This window comes from Pelodiscus sinensis, chromosome 5 (genome assembly GCF_049634645.1).
Source record: "Pelodiscus sinensis isolate JC-2024 chromosome 5, ASM4963464v1, whole genome shotgun sequence".
Lineage (NCBI taxonomy): Eukaryota > Metazoa > Chordata > Testudines > Trionychidae > Pelodiscus > Pelodiscus sinensis.
Genome location: NC_134715.1, coordinates 59,600,117 through 59,615,668, shown reverse-complemented (window position 1 = coordinate 59,615,668; position 15,552 = coordinate 59,600,117). Strand labels below are relative to the sequence as shown.

Genomic DNA, 15,552 nt, shown 5'->3' with positions numbered 1-15,552 from the left:
AAGAAAATCTATTAAAACAAGACACTGTCTAGTTGCTGTGAGGTACCCTTAATGACTACAAAGGTGCTGTACAAAGATAGGGAATTAGCCTTCCACTGGAGGAAGAATAGAAGCCCCAGAACAAATTAACACATGGCTTCAGGGTTTGTAGACATTTGCATGTTTCAAAGAGTTTGCAAATACGGTTTCATCCTACAAAACAGCTAGCAGCACACTTGCTCTTTGTGACTCATAAAAGCAAAGATTGGGCTTTAATGCAACATAATTTACCATGTATTAATTAGTAACATAGGATTTAAAAAATCATTATGTTCAGAGTTTAAATATCTGCAACAGTCCAAAAAATTATGTTAAAAACTAAAAAACAACAAATAATTCTGCAGCAGTTTAGGACTATTCACTGTTTAATATTTTTTCAGCTACAGACAAACATGGCTACCGCTCTGAAACTGCTAAAATAATCTTTTTTTCCCCCCTTATCTTAATCCATTAACATCTATACGCAAACTTTGTTTGAAATTGTCATGCAAATGTCCTAGCACACGCACACACACACACCAGGCTCCCCCACTGCCCTCCAAGCCAGCCTAACAGAGGGGATTGTAGTGAGTCAGACACCCTCTACCACACTGCACAGATGCCAGCACTCAATCACTCCCTCTTTCCCCCACCTACCCAGGCAGTCAGCCCCTTTACCTACTCCTTCAGGAGTTCAGGAGGATTGAAGAAAACTGCTGGGCTTCTGCCTCTCTCTCTCCTCCTGCAGATGGGACTTTCCCTCAAGCCAGTTAATTACTCCCTTCCTCCTCCCAGCCACTCATTCCCTGCTTATCTCAGCTGGCTTATTGTCTTCCATTTCCAGCAGGCAGCATTTAGCTGCTATATATGGAGGTCTGGTCCCACCAAATCATCTGATCTCTCTGACTGCGCAGGGAGCTTTGAACCTCTGCACAGGGCTCAGAACATAGAAGCCACTCAACCATGCAGCTTAGAGGAAACTTTGAACACAATGTTCTATTAAATACTTAAATAAATAAATAAATAAATAAGACACTTAAGAGACTGAGTGTTTCAGGAGATTACCCCTTCTGCTCTAGATCACTAGTATCAATCTGGTACAGATTTAGAGTGACTAATAATCATTCTTGCTTGCAGTTTCAACCATTATTCTCCCTCCCCCATAGCCTATGCACTGTCTGCCTATATCTCTACAGCTTGACGTTTTGCACTCACCTTCAAAACCTTGAATAGATCTTGGCACTTGATTACGGAGTCTCTTTATCCCTTTTCATATCTGTTGCTTTACTTGCTTGGCATTTTTCTCCCTATCTCAATCAACTTTTCACATTTAATGCCATCCTAAGTTGTTTGGAATATTGTTCTTGATTCTTGTGCTGAGGCAACTTGAGTCTCTTTCAGATCTTTTTAATAGAATCATAGAGCTGGAAGAGACCTCAGGAGGTCATCAAGTCCAGCCCCCTACTCAAGGCAGGACCAATCCCAACTAAATCAACCCAGCCAGGGCTTTGTCAAGCCAAGACTTAAAAACCTCTAGGGATGGAGATTCTACCACCTTCCTAGTGGTAACACATTCCAGTGCTTCACCACCCTCCTAGTGAAATAGTTTTTCCTAATACCCAACCTAGCTCTCTCCCACTGTAACTTGAGACCATTGCTCCTTGTTCTGCCATCTGTCACTACTGAGAACAGCCTTTCTCCATCCTCTTTGGAACCTCCCTTCAGGAAGTTGAAGGCTGCTATCAAATCCTTCCTCACTCTTCTCTTCTACAGATTAAACAAACCCAAATCCCTCAGATGGCCAACCTGACATTGAATTGTTGATCGCTATCCGTTGGGCCCGACAGTCTAGCCAGCTTTCTATCCATCCTATAGTCCATTTATCCAATCCATATTCCCTTAACTTGCTGGCAATAATATTGTGGGAGACAGTATCAAAAGCTTTGCTAAAGTCAAGGCATATCACGTCCACAGACATTCCCATATCCACAGAGCCCATTACCTCATCATATAAGATAATCAGATTGGTCAGGTACGACTTGATCTTCGTGAATCCATGGTGACTATTCCTGATCACTTCCCCTTTTCCAAGTGCTTCAAAATGGATTCCTTGAGGATCCCCTCCATGATTTTTCTGGGGACTGAGGTAAGGCTGACTGGTCACTACATTTGCCTTTTTCCAATCATCTGGGATCTCTCCTGATCTAGATGAGTTTTCAAAGATAATGGCCAAAGGCTCCACAATGACATTTGCCAACTCCCTCAGTACCCTCGGATGAATTAAATCCGGGCCCATGGATTTGTATATGTTTAGCTTTTCTAAATAGTTCCTAACTTGTTCTTTCCCCACGAAGGGCTGTCCATCCCATACTGCGTCCCATACCTCCATCCCATACTGCGTCACCTAGTGCATTTGTCTGGGAGCTGACCTTGTCCGTGAAGACAGAGGCAAAGAAAGCATTGAGTACTTCAGCTTTTCCCACATCATCTGTCACTAAGTTACCTCCCTCATCCAATAAGGGCCCCACACCCTCTCTGATCACCCTCTTATTGCTAACATACCTGTAGAAACCTTTCTTGTTATACTTCACATTGCTTGCTAGCTGCAATTCTAATTGTGCTTTCACCTTCCTGATAACTCCCCTGCATTCTCGTGCAATATATGTATACTCCTCCCTAGTCATCTGTCCAAGTTTCCACTTCTTATAAGCTTCCTTTTTGTGTTTAAGCTCACCCAGGAAGTCCCCGGTAAGCCAATCTGGTTACCTACCAGATTTGCTTTTCTTGCTGTGCATCGGGATGGTTTCTTCCTGTGCCTTCAATAAGGCTTCTTTAAAATACTGCCAGCTCTCCTGGACTCCTTTCCCCTTCGTTTAAGCATCCCAGGGAATCCCGACCATCAGTTCTCTGGTTGGCCCAGCGTGATCTTGTGGATAAGATCTAAAGTGAAAATTGGCTTGGAACTGTGGCTGAGTCCTTTGGACTAGGAGGATCTGTTTGGAGTTGGTGAGTGTGAGTTTTATAACCTCTCACCTGTGTGTGAGGCCTAAGGCTGGTGATGGCACAGGGAAGCTGGAGTGTCTAAGTGATTTTGCTGGTGAGGCTTCCGGCTGACTGGGGAGGCAGCTGAAGTGCTGGGTGTAATTTGAGGGGTGCCTGGGGAAGGACACCAGTTGAGGGCAGTAAGTAGCCCTGGTTTTAAGCAATTCGCCCTGAGCTGACACCCTCAGTGGTGCCAAGACCTGGCCTGGTGTATGACAGTGTATTTCGCAAGAGGCACAGAACCTGGTCAATTGAACTTTAGATCAAGACCCCACACTATTCTAAATTTGATTTTGAGACTGAGTTTGATTGGTTAATGAGGCATTTCTGGACTCAATTACTTAGTATACTTTCTGTATATCTGTTATGGTACTCCATGGATATGGAAGCATTTTGTTTACTTTTCATGTATTCAATAGTCTAGTCAAGTGTGCATAAATGTATTTATTATGTTTTATCTCAGATCTACAGAAAGAAATGACAGCCAGTGTGGGCAGAGGCTGTCCAGCACCATCTGATCTGGGGGGCATGTCATGATTATGAGGGTTAGCCAGCAGCCTGGGGATTAAGGACTTAACTACACCTAGCCAGGTGGAGTGACCAGTAGGAATGTAGATGGGACTTTCAAACTGGGACAAAGGAATTTGGGTTTTTTCCTTGCTCCTTTTGTCTCTGAGAGAGTCCTCTGCAGCTACAGGGAGGGACAAGCATGTCTCTCTCTCTCCAAGAAACAATTCTTCACTTTCTGTAAGTAGGGTAGAGTTTAGGTAGTTTCCTTAGGCTTTACTGTTTTAAGGGTTGGATATGGGATCTGATATCTGGCACTTCTTAAGAGATGTTTGGCTTTTCTTTTTAACTAAGTTCTAGTCCATGGTGTAACTCCTCCATGAGTATATTTTGTTACCCTTCCATCTGATCCTTATGCTTGCAACAGGAATATTGTTGTAATAAAAAAAATTCTCTTTTCTTTTTATTAACCTGGCATTGGTTACTTGTGTGTCCTGATTTTTATAATAGGGGTGAGATTTCCCAAATGATCTTTCCCCTAATCTTGTTATTAATATTAGGGTGGTGGCAGCAGAAGTTTTATTCCCAAAATCTAGGTTAAGATTTTGGGGGAAGTTTTATACCAAAGCCTGGTAGATAAGGCTTTGGGGTACACTTGCTGACCCCCACTTCTGCATTTATCATGCCAGAGTGGAGAAGGAGTCATGACAGCTTCCATCTCTAAACTTAACCCATAGACTCTCAACAGTCTTTTCTCCTTCTAAATATTGAAGCTCTGAGCAATCATATTACTTTCTTACAGATAATGCAACTCCTCCTCCTCTTCTCCCCCACCTGTTCTTCCTGAACAGTTTATACTCTTCCATTACAGTGCTCCAATCATGCAAGGCCTTCCACCAAATCTCCGTTATTCCAGTCAAATCATAGTTCTTTGACTGGGCCAGGCCTTCTAATTCTTCCTGTTTATTTCCCAGGCTTCTTGCATTTGTGTACAAACATCTTAGATAACCAGTTGATCGCCCTACCTTCTCCATCTGAGTCAGGGGTCCTCCTTTGTTGCTTGTTCCTCCTTGTGTTCCTTCACTCCGACTTCCTCACTTACCTCAGGGATTTGGTCGCTGTCCCCCAACGAACCTAGTTTAAAGCCCTCCTCACTAGTTTTGGAATCCTGCCTGTGAAGATGCTCTTTCCTCTATTGGTTAGGTGGATCCCATCTCTTCCTAACAATCCTCGTGTCCCATGGTCGAAGAAACCAAAGCCCTCTCTTCGACACCACCTGCGCAACCATGCATTTACTTCTTCAGTTTGACGATCCCTACCCGGATCTTTTCCTTCAACCGGAAGGATGGATGAGAAAACCATTTGCGCTTCAAATTCCTTGATCCTTCTTTCCAGCGCTACATAATCTGCTGTGATCTGCTCAAGGTCATTTTTGGCTGTATCATTAATTCCTACATGGAGAAGCAGGAAGGGGTAATCATCTGAAGGTTTAATCACTTTTGGAAGACTCTGTCACATCCTGGATGTGAGCTTCCAGTAAGCAGCACACTTCTCGAAATTGCAGGTCTGGACGGCAGCTGGATGGACTCAGTCCCTCTGAGGTGGGAGTCCCCAACCACCACCACCCGTCGTCTTCTTTTGGGAGTGGTGGTCGTGGAACCCCCATCCCTCGGACTACGCATCCCATGCCTTCTGGTAGATGGTGTTCCCTTCTGATTTCTTCCCTGAGAGGTCCCTGCCAAAGCATTCTCCACTGCAGTGCCTGTGGAGAGAGCCTGAAAGCATTTACTTACGTCTACATGAATGGGAGATACCTGAGTTAGCGTTCTTCTTCTAGAGGTTACATGCTGCCAGTTTTCTTCCTTGTCCTGTACTGCCCTGACTGGCTCTTCAGCCTGCTGTGTCTCCACGATTAAACGCTGCCTTCTATCAAGGAAGTCTTCATCCTCTCTGATGGAACGTAGGGTTGGTACTTGGGCCTTGAGTCCTCTAATTTTTTTTCCAAAATGGCAACCAGCTTGCACTTAGCACAGATGAAATCTCTTCTTTCTTCCGGGAGGAAGACAAACATGGCACATGCTGTGCAGGTAACAACAGCAGACCTATCAATATCCATACCTGCATTCTGAGAGATTCCTCAGTTATTAAATGCCTCTTTGAAAGGCAGGAGTGCAGTGAAAGATTTTAAAGAATGGTGAGTGTATCTCACCTCCTTCCCAACACCCCCTCCAAACTCCTATTAGCAGTCACTGGTTGCTGACTCACTCCTTTTATAAAGCCCTGGATTGCCTGATAACCCCTCTTCCTGATTAGGGCTCAACTAATGAGCAGAGGCTTCTAGAGGCCTCTAGATTTGAAACCCTGATTAGATGCTCACAGCTTCCACCTGTCAGCCACAGCACACACTCCATGGTGGGGAGGGGAAGAGGTGGGGGAACCCCCCCCTCCAAACCCCAGACAGACAAACACAAGCTCAGCAACTACAGTTGCTTTCAGATGTGATTCCTACATTGACATCTTCATCTGTTGTTTTACTGATCATTGCTCCACCAAACTTTGAATATACTAACTTAAAATGCCACTATCAGTTTAAATTATATGCCTGATTAACTTAAAGAGCTTAAATTAGCATAATTTAGAAAATCAAGTGTGAGGATGAAAATCAAATGTGTTGGGTTTTTGTGTGCATTTGATAGTACAGGTTGAATCTCTCTATTCAGGCACTCTTGGGCCCTGACCTTAAGCTGCCGGGCAGCACAGCTTCACAGGTGATTCATCAGCCCTTTCCAGACAGAGATTCAGGCTCCATGCAGGAAGCTGAGCAAGGCTGATGAATTACCTGTGAAGCTGTGCTGTCCAACAGCTTACAGGGAACACTGGCCCTGACCAGTGCCAAACCAGTGAATCTGCTGAACCACATGAGGTCAGTATTGTCTAGCAGCATTACCAATACTTCCTCTGCTTATTAAGCTCTTAAAAACTGTATAGGGGTAAATTAGAACTAAATAACATCATAGAACACTGAGAGCCAGGACTGGTTACTTTTAACAAGCTTTATGGGACTGTGGGAACTTGGCCACACCTATGATAAGTGGATATCCAGCTAACTAAAATCTTGCTGAACCAGAGAGTGTTGGACTAGAGGTGTACAATCTGTACTGAATATAGTCAATTTCACTTCAGTCTGTCATTTTCTTCTTTTCTGTGTGGGTCTTTGACACTGTAGGGAAAATATTTTTTTAAAAATAAGACATGATTTTAAAACTAAAAATACTAGCAGACATAGTGGGCAGGTTTAGTGCCAACATACTTAACTCACCTTTTGAAATTGAATCGATATCAAACGGTTTTTTTTCTAGAATTAAAACAATCCTAGCACTTAAAATGGCAATTAGAATCTAAAATATTAAGCTTTGATACAAAACACTTTTTTTTTTTTAATTATTCTTTTCATCCTTCCCTGACCTCTCTCATCCGCCTTGATTTTTGAACTCGTCTGTTATGGCATTCACCCAAGAGTTCTGAAAGAACTCAACTGTGAAATTGTGGAACTATTAAGTATGGTTTGTAACCTAACCCTTAAATCAGCTTCTGTACCCAATGACTGGAAGATAGCTAATGTAATGACAATATTTAAAAAGGGCTCTAGAGGCGATCCTGGCAATTACAGACCGGTAAGTCTAATGTCAGTACTGGGCAAATTAGTTGAAACAATAGTAAAGAATAAAATTGTCAGACACATAGAAGAACATAATTTGTTGGACAAAAGTCAACATGGTTTCTGTAAAGGGAAATCATGTGTTACTAATCTATTAGAGTTCTTTGAAGGGGTCAACAAACATGTGGACAAGGGGGATCCAATAGATATACAGGCAGTTCTTGGGTTACGTCAGTCCGACTTAAGTCGGACCCCTAATTATGAACGGGGGGGAGGGCGCAGCTAGTGTGGGGTGCCTCCCCCACTGTTGCCGCCTCCGGCGGCACAGGGGGTGCTTCCCCCCAGCAGACCAGGGAGACGCGGAGCTAGCGTCCCCCCACCCCAGCAGACCAGGGAGATGTTTTGGAGCGGCTTTTCTTGCCATGGAGGACGCGGGCGGCGGGACCGCTGAGACGCGCTGCGGTCCCACCGCCCGCGTCCTCCGTGGCGAGAAAAGCCGCTCCACATCTCCCTGGTCTGCTGTGGGGGGGGGGGGGGGCGCAGCTAGTGCGCTCCTCCCCCCAGCAGACCAGGCTTTTCTCGCCGACGCCTGGGGTAGAGCAGCTGGGGGGCTGCCGGGTTGGTCCGACAGCGCCAAGGTGCGGTGCTACTGGACCAACCCGGCAGCACCCCAGCTGCTCTACCCCAGGCGTCCAGATTCAGCTGCTGTTGAAACTGATCAGCGGCTGATTCCAGGAAGCCTGGGGCAGAGCAGCTCTGCCTCGGGCTTCCTGTAGTCAGCCGCTGGTCAGTTTCAGCAGCAGCTGACTTGGGGACGCCTGGGGTAGAGCAGCTGGGGTGCTGCCAGGTTGGTCCAGTAGTGCCAAGGAACGGCGCTGCGGGACCAACCCAGCAGCACCCCAGCTACTCTGCCCCGGCATCCCCAAGAGCAGCTGGGGTGTTGCCGGGTTGGTCCCGCTGCGCCAAGGGTCAGCGCTACCAGACCAACCCAGCAGCACTCCAGCTGCTCTGCCCCAGGCGTGTCCGATTCAGCCGCTGCTGGTCAGTTTCAGCAGCGGCTGAATCTGGATGCCAGTTCCGACTTACATACAAATTCAACTTAAAAACAAACCTACGGTCCCTATCTTGTACGTAACCCGGGGACTGCCTGTAGTGGATTCCAGAAAGCCTTTGACGAGGTCCCTCACCAAAGGCTCTTACGTAAATTAAGTTGTCATGGAATAAGAGGGAGGATCCTTTCATGGACTGAGAACTGGTTAAAAGACAGGAAACAAAGGGTAGGAATAAATGGTAAATTTCACTGGTCTACAGTTTTTTAGAAGTTGTCTGCTTCAGAGATAAAATGTGCTATTTATTATGTATTTTGATGTGCTGAATTCAAATATGACATTTAAAACAACTGATTGGCTACTGTTTCCAAGATATTTAAGTTTTTACATCTATGTATATTGTGTAGATAGTAGATTTTTAATCAAATTGTAAACCTAGGTCTTTTCATGTGTTTATGGTTGCTTTATATAATATTTCACCTGTCCTGTTTATATATACAAGAGACAAGCCAAGCAGCGCCGAGTAGACACTGTTGAATCAAAAAAATCTAGATGAGAGTGCAAAAAATGTATCTTTAGTGACATGTTGCAACCAAGGCTTTTGTATGCCTTGAGGAGGTTTTCCACCAACAACCTGTAGTTGTCTGCCTTGTTGTTTTCAAGAAAATGTATTGACACTAACTGGAAGACTTTCCATACCGTCTTTTCCTTGTTTTTGCTGATTTTTAAAGCGTTACATAAACACGACAGGTGAAATATCATGTAAACCAACCATAAACACGTGAAAGACCTAGGTTTACAATTTGACTGTGTCTAAACTGGGCCACTTATTCTGGAAAAGCAGCCGCTTTTCCGGAATAACTTGCCAGCTGTCTACATTGGCCGCTTGCTTTTCCGGAAAAGCAATGACAATCTACTGTAAAATTGTCAGTGTTTTTCCAGAAAAACTATGCTGCTCCCGTTCGGGGGAAAAGTCCTTTTCCGGAAAAACTGTTCTGGAAAAGGGACAGTGTAGACAGCACAGTAGTCTTTTCCGCAAAAAAGCCCCGATCGCGAAAATGACGATCGGGGCTTTTTTCCGGAAAAGCGCATCTACATTTGCCACAGACGCTTTTCCGGAAAAGCATCCTGCCAATGTAGATTCGCTTTTTCCGGAAATACTTATAACGGAAAACTGTTCCATTTTAAGCATTTCCGGAAAAGGGTGCCAGTGTAGACGTAGTCTTCATGATTAAAACTCTACTATCAATATACACAGACGTAAAATGTAAAAACTTAAATATCTTGGAAACAGTAGCCAATCAGTTGTTTTAATTGTCATATTTGAATTCAGCACATCAAAATACATAATACATAGCACATTTTATCTTTGAAGCAGACGACTTCTAAAAAATTGTAGACCAGTGTATTTGGAGAGGAGGAAAGGGCAATGTTGTGTAAAAGATGGCTGTTTAAAATTGTGGGTTTTTTTGGTTTTTTTTACAGCCAATTATAGAAAACAAGATACAGTTCAGTTTAATTCCTTTAACAATATAATGTGTGGGTATTTAGAAATAATAAACTAAGATGGAGTACATGCAATTGGTAGTTCATACACTTTCAGTAAGATAGTGAAGGGTAGAAAAAGTTAGTATTGTAAATTACAGTATATACATTCATACATACTCTTCATAAATTTGTTTTGTGCAGGTATGTGGAGGCTTCTAAAGCCATAGCGGAGAAGTCAGATACAGCAAAGTTGAATCCTGCTGCTTTGACCTGCCTTTTAAATATTGCTGCTTGTAAACTGAAAGTGTCAGACTGGCAGGGAGCTATTGAAAGTTGTTGTGAGGTAAGCTAAATTTAATCTTCTGATTAGCAGAAAGTGATTTGGAAAATAAAGACAAAACTAAAAGGCTTCATTCCAGATCAGGTTTGGAAAGGCTCTTTTTCCTGTAATAAAGGCAGGCAGGCAAATCTTTTTGTATAGTAACACCGGTTTACACTAGAAGTTGGACCTCCCTGGTCTGGCACTCTTGGGACCTGACCAGATCCAAATGAGGGGATTTGCAGTCAGGAGAGGTCCCCTGACGAGATCCCAAGCCCACACCTAAAGAGCACTACTGGCTCTTCTGGCCCAGGCCTGGCCCTACTGCCCATGGGCTCGGGCCTAACTAAGGCTCCCTGGGGCTGGAACTCTATGGCCCGAGCTTGCTGCCATGTCGCTTGCTGTCCATCCCCTTCTCCATAGGGCTCCCAGCAGAGTTGGCAGATCCTTTTCCCCCCTCTCCCCCACCGTACTCCTGGCCCCACCACCAGACCTCTCTTCCTCTGAGCTCTGTAGTCCAGGAACATCCATGGTCCTCGTGGACCAGAAAGTCCCATTTAGAGAGCCTCTCTCATTTTTGATAGTATTTCTTCTGAACAACTAACCTTATGAGAGTCATATCAGTAATATTTCAAAATACAAGGTACTATTTTTTTGGATCCAAATGGAGCTGAGTTTGTCAAGCTGTTTTATTTCCTAGGAGTACTGTTAATTAGGAAGGAACAATGTTATCTTTTAGAAACAAGGGATCTTTGTGTAACATTCAGCAAGCTTTACCCTTACCCTGTGAATCAGATTTCTAGTTTTATTTTATAAGTTAGCTGTAATAAATGGCTACTTAATTAAATTGTTAAGCGAAGGCAGCAGTTAATGAAAAAGTAGTACAGGTTGAACTACTCCCTAGTCTGGCACCTTTGGGACCTGGCCGGTCCCAGACCAAGGGAGACCAATGCCAGCCTGGCCACTGGACTCTACTCCCATAGCCTGCTGCGGCTTCCCTGCCAACCTGTGACTCTTGTTATCTGGCCTCTGTTCCTGGATTTAGTTCTCCAGTTTTTCCCTGGAAGTGCTCCAGCCCTGAAGTACTCATAGGATTGCTGAGGGGTATTGCTGGACTAGGAAAGGCCAGATTAGAGTTTCAACCTGTATAATGAATTGAGAACAGGGAAAATAGTAAACTGATGTAAACTGGAAGCAATGAAGTGTAGATCACTGAGAAAAAACTGTGGTCTTCAAGGATTAAAGACAAAGAGGAGTTCTTTTTGAGGAACAAAAGAACACCCACCAACAATTGATAAGTCCATAACTATATAGAACTCAAATTGGTAATGATGAGAGTGTTCAATAACTGTTTTGTATCTGGTGGAAAAAGCAAATTAACTACATACATGTAATCTACTTAAACTTTTGTTAAGGGATTTGCCTTAATACCATGTGACATTCTGATTAAAAAATAACTTAAAACTTTAAATAGACAAAACTGTCTAGCTGATAGATCTTAAAGTAGCTGTCAATGGGAAATCATCATCAAATTAGGGAGTTTCAAGTAGGATTGCATATGGATTGATACTAAGACTGATGTTAGTCAATATTTTCCTCAAAGATTGGGAAGTCAATATAAAATTGCTGACAATTTGCAGATGCTGCAGATTGGCAAAATGGACAGTAATGAGGACAGGATAGTCCAGCAGAGCAATTTGGATTGCTGTTATCCTTATTAAAAATGTAATGCAGCCAAATGTAAAACTATACATAAAGAAACAAAGGAATTCAGCCCACACAGAATGAGGGGGTGTTTCCTGGAAAGCAGAGACTCTGGAACAGGTTTTAGGGATCACTAAGGACAAATAGTTCAGCTGTGAAGAAGTGGTAAAGGGAGCTAATGCAATCCTTTGTATGAACAGAAGCAGTGGGACTAAGGAGGTGATTTTACTTTGTATGTGACATTAGTGAGGCTAATATTAGAATAATACTCCGTTCTGTAATCTACATTTTAAAAAGCCATTAAAATTGGTAGTAGTGTAGAAGAGACACTAAAATGATTTGACAGTGTGAACTTTACCAAAATGATTGAGGTGATTTGATTAGCATACGTAGCTTGGGGTGGGAGATTAGTACCTTAATCAACTTATGAAAGGCTGAAAGATGAAACCAGACAAATACAAATGAGAAATAAGGTGCACTTTTTAATAAAAATAAAATAAATGGAACAAACTATTAAAGGAATTAGTGGATTTTCCATCCCTTGCTGTCTTAAAAATAAAAATGAGATATTGTACCTTTCTGGAATATGCAGTTTAGCCAGTTACAAGATTCACTAAAGGGATAACTGAGTGGATTTTAATGGCTTGAAATATTCAGATCAGATTGGATGATGCACTGATCTTTTTTGTCCTTAAATACTCAATCCTTCATTTAAGTTAGAAAATTTGCAGTTATTATACAAATCTATCCTTAATCTCACCATCCCTGAATTTTTTGGGGTAGGAGGAGCTGCAGCCACTTATGGACACACTTCTGTAAACAAAGTATTAGCACTAATCATACAGAACACAGCAATGTGCTAGACAAACCCTGTTATAGTAATACTGCAGTCCTATTAGATTCATGGTGATTTTTTTTTTTTGGCTAACTTTTTTTTTCAGGCATTTTACCTTTAAAATATATGGTGTTGCTGCTTTTCATGTTTATTGAAGGCTTTAAGAGTACACTGATGAATACTGTATCACTTATTTTTGCAGGCACTTGCAATAGATCCAGTAAACACCAAAGCACTTTACAGACGGGCTCAAGGCTGGCAGGGAATAAGAGATTTTGATCAGGCACTGGTAACTATTTATTTTGTTGTTGTTGTTACTTTTTAAAGAATCAAACAAGCATTTACTTATTTGTATTTTTTATTGAAGGCTGATCTTAAGAAGGCTCAAGAGATAACACCTGAAGATAAAGGTACTCTGTCAGGCTATTTTCAATAATGTGGCATATATTCATTCACTTTAGGAAGCTTGTATGTAGTATTATATTAGTTTTGTAAGGGTATGTCTACATTGCATTCCTCTTCCGAGAGAGAGGAATGCAGACAAGCAAAATTGTAAATTAAGCTCGGATTTGAATTTCCCGTGCTTCATTTGCATAATTGCAGACTGCCATGATTCCGAAATAGCGTCTTTCCATGGGGTTATTTAAAAAAAAACCCTTTCTTCGAAATAACCGTTACTCCTCAAGGGGACTGCGTTTGTTTTCTCGAAAGATGTTATTTCGGAAAAGCAGTGGTCCACGATTATGCAAATGAAGCGCAGGAAATTCAAATCTGTGCTTCATTTGCAATTTCACTTGTCGGTATTTGCATTCCTCTCTCGAAAGAGGAATGCAGTGTGGATAAACGCGTAGAGATAAACTAATATTGGACCTGATAAGATTAATGAGGTTTCATTTTGTGAGGTTCCTACTCTCCAGGAACCGGCAAAATTTCAGAATCTCAGAATCAACCCCTCTCCTATACTTGCTCCTGCAGGGCGTAGAATTAAGGCTGAAGTAATTCCCTTTCATAGGGAGAACAGAATACAGAAGTGGTCTTCTGCTGATAGCTGTCAATCTTTCACTAGTGTGTTTGGAAAAAAATCTTCTGTCAGCCACTTTTTTTTAAAATAGGAGAGGTATTCATCTCGAGTCAGACAGTTCTGCTTCAGCAAGAACTAACTGCAGTTTATGCATCCTTTATCCCCCCAAAAATCCTAAGATCCTTGTTGGTCTGATTCCACATTCTCTGCTGTTTAACTATGAGTGTTACTCTTTGGATTTGGAATTCTATGTCACTGTTTCCTACTTCCAATCCTGAGAGTTCATTTATCCTGTTCTGCAACTGAATGGAAAAAACAGTCTGGGAGGATTTATTTCACTATTACCTAGCTTGATAATTATCCCCTATGAACAGAATGCATGTTTCACGGTCTAGCTTATATAAAACATAAAATAAAAACGTGATCAGTATAATGTTATGGGACAACCATAGGAGGTGGAATACAGTGTATTATGATTGCATTTTTTTTTACAGCTATTCAGACTGAAACAATCAAAGTGAAACAGAAGATAAAGGCTCAGAAGGAAAAGGAAAAAGCAGCTTATGCTAAAATGTTTGCTTGAGTGAAGCTTTTTTCCTATTAAACTTTAGGCACTGAATGACTCATACAGGAGGAGTGTTTACAGTATTGTATGGGATAGAAGCAAATGTTACTTCTGTTATCTGAACCATATTGCAATTGATTATTTCCAATGTTTACCATTTAAACTGGAGTTCAATAAAGTTAGAAATTAAAAATAGATGTTAATTGTTTTTATAGCTAAAGTGACTCTCAGAAAATAAAATAATACTTAACCATATGCCTGGTGATAATGCTTGTCCTTTTGCAGGGTAGATATTCTTCTAAATGTTTACCAGAACAACGTCATTTTTAATACCAGGAAGCAAGTATACAGTATACTGCCGATAATCCAGCACCCTTGGGACCTAGGGAGTGCTGGATTATCAGATATGCCGGAGTATCTGGAGGTACTCAGGTCGGGTACTGTGACAGGGCTGCCAGGACCCGCAGTGCCTGGGGGGGGGTCGGCGGGGAATGGGGCGGGAAGGAGCGAACCCTCTCCCATGCTGCGGGGAGGCAGTGGAAGCCCTGCGCAGTTGGCTTGCAAGCGGCAGCGGTGGAGAGGAGGCACGAGACAGGCAGCTGTTTAAAGCAGGTGGGGGGTGTTGGTGGGGAACGGCGCAGTGCGGGGTGAGGTCTCCACCATGTTGTGGGGAGGCGGTGGAAGTCATGCGCAGCTGGCTTGCAAGTAGCAGCAATGGCAGCAAGAGGCAGGCAGCTGTTGTAGGTGGGTGGGCAGGCAGGGGTCAGCAGGGAACGCTGCCGTTTACAAGCTGGCAGCTGAGTTTCCCCGCTTGCAAGCTGGCTGCGCAGGGCTTCCACCGCCTCCCCCCAACACAGCAGAGGGTTCGCCCTTCGCCATGCCATTCCCCGCCAACACCCCCACCCACCTGCCTGCCTCTCGCCACCTCTGGGCAGCTCCAATTGTCCAGTTGGCCGGAGCACTTCTAGGTACCAGTTGGTGCCGGACCACTGGATGCCGGACAATTAGAGTTTTACTATAGTTCACTATTCTCCCATAAGTAAGATTTTCCCAAAGCAGTATGTATAAGTATAGCACTTGTATAAGTTGTGCTGTCTAAAATAAACAGTTTATAAATACTATTTATAAACTTATTTGTTCCAAACTAAGTTTTATGGCAAATTAGCTTTATTAAAAATGTCTTCCCTTGAAACAAGAGGGAGTTTAAATATTTGCCTGTCCACTTAATGTAACCTTTGAAAAAAGTGTTACAGTATTTCCTCACTTGACTGACTTTTCTTAATGGAAGCAGCAATTAACCAAGAGTGCAGTGATAGAGCGTTAGGAAGAAGAAAACAAAATCAACA

At 42.8% G+C, this 15,552-nt stretch overlaps 1 protein-coding gene across 1 annotated transcript in view; it reads left to right on the top strand.

Annotated features, from left to right (window-relative positions):
* PPID (peptidylprolyl isomerase D) overlaps positions 1-14,461 on the top strand; it is a 30,613-nt gene extending 16,152 nt beyond the window's left edge. The window contains exons 7-10 of the mRNA XM_006121869.3: positions 9,964-10,105; positions 12,823-12,909; positions 12,988-13,030; positions 14,136-14,461. Coding sequence (XP_006121931.2) covers positions 9,964-10,105; positions 12,823-12,909; positions 12,988-13,030; positions 14,136-14,224 — 361 coding nt within the window. The 3' untranslated portion in view covers positions 14,225-14,461. The remainder of the gene's footprint in view (positions 1-9,963; positions 10,106-12,822; positions 12,910-12,987; positions 13,031-14,135) is intronic.
* Positions 14,462-15,552: the final 1,091 nt, after the last annotated feature.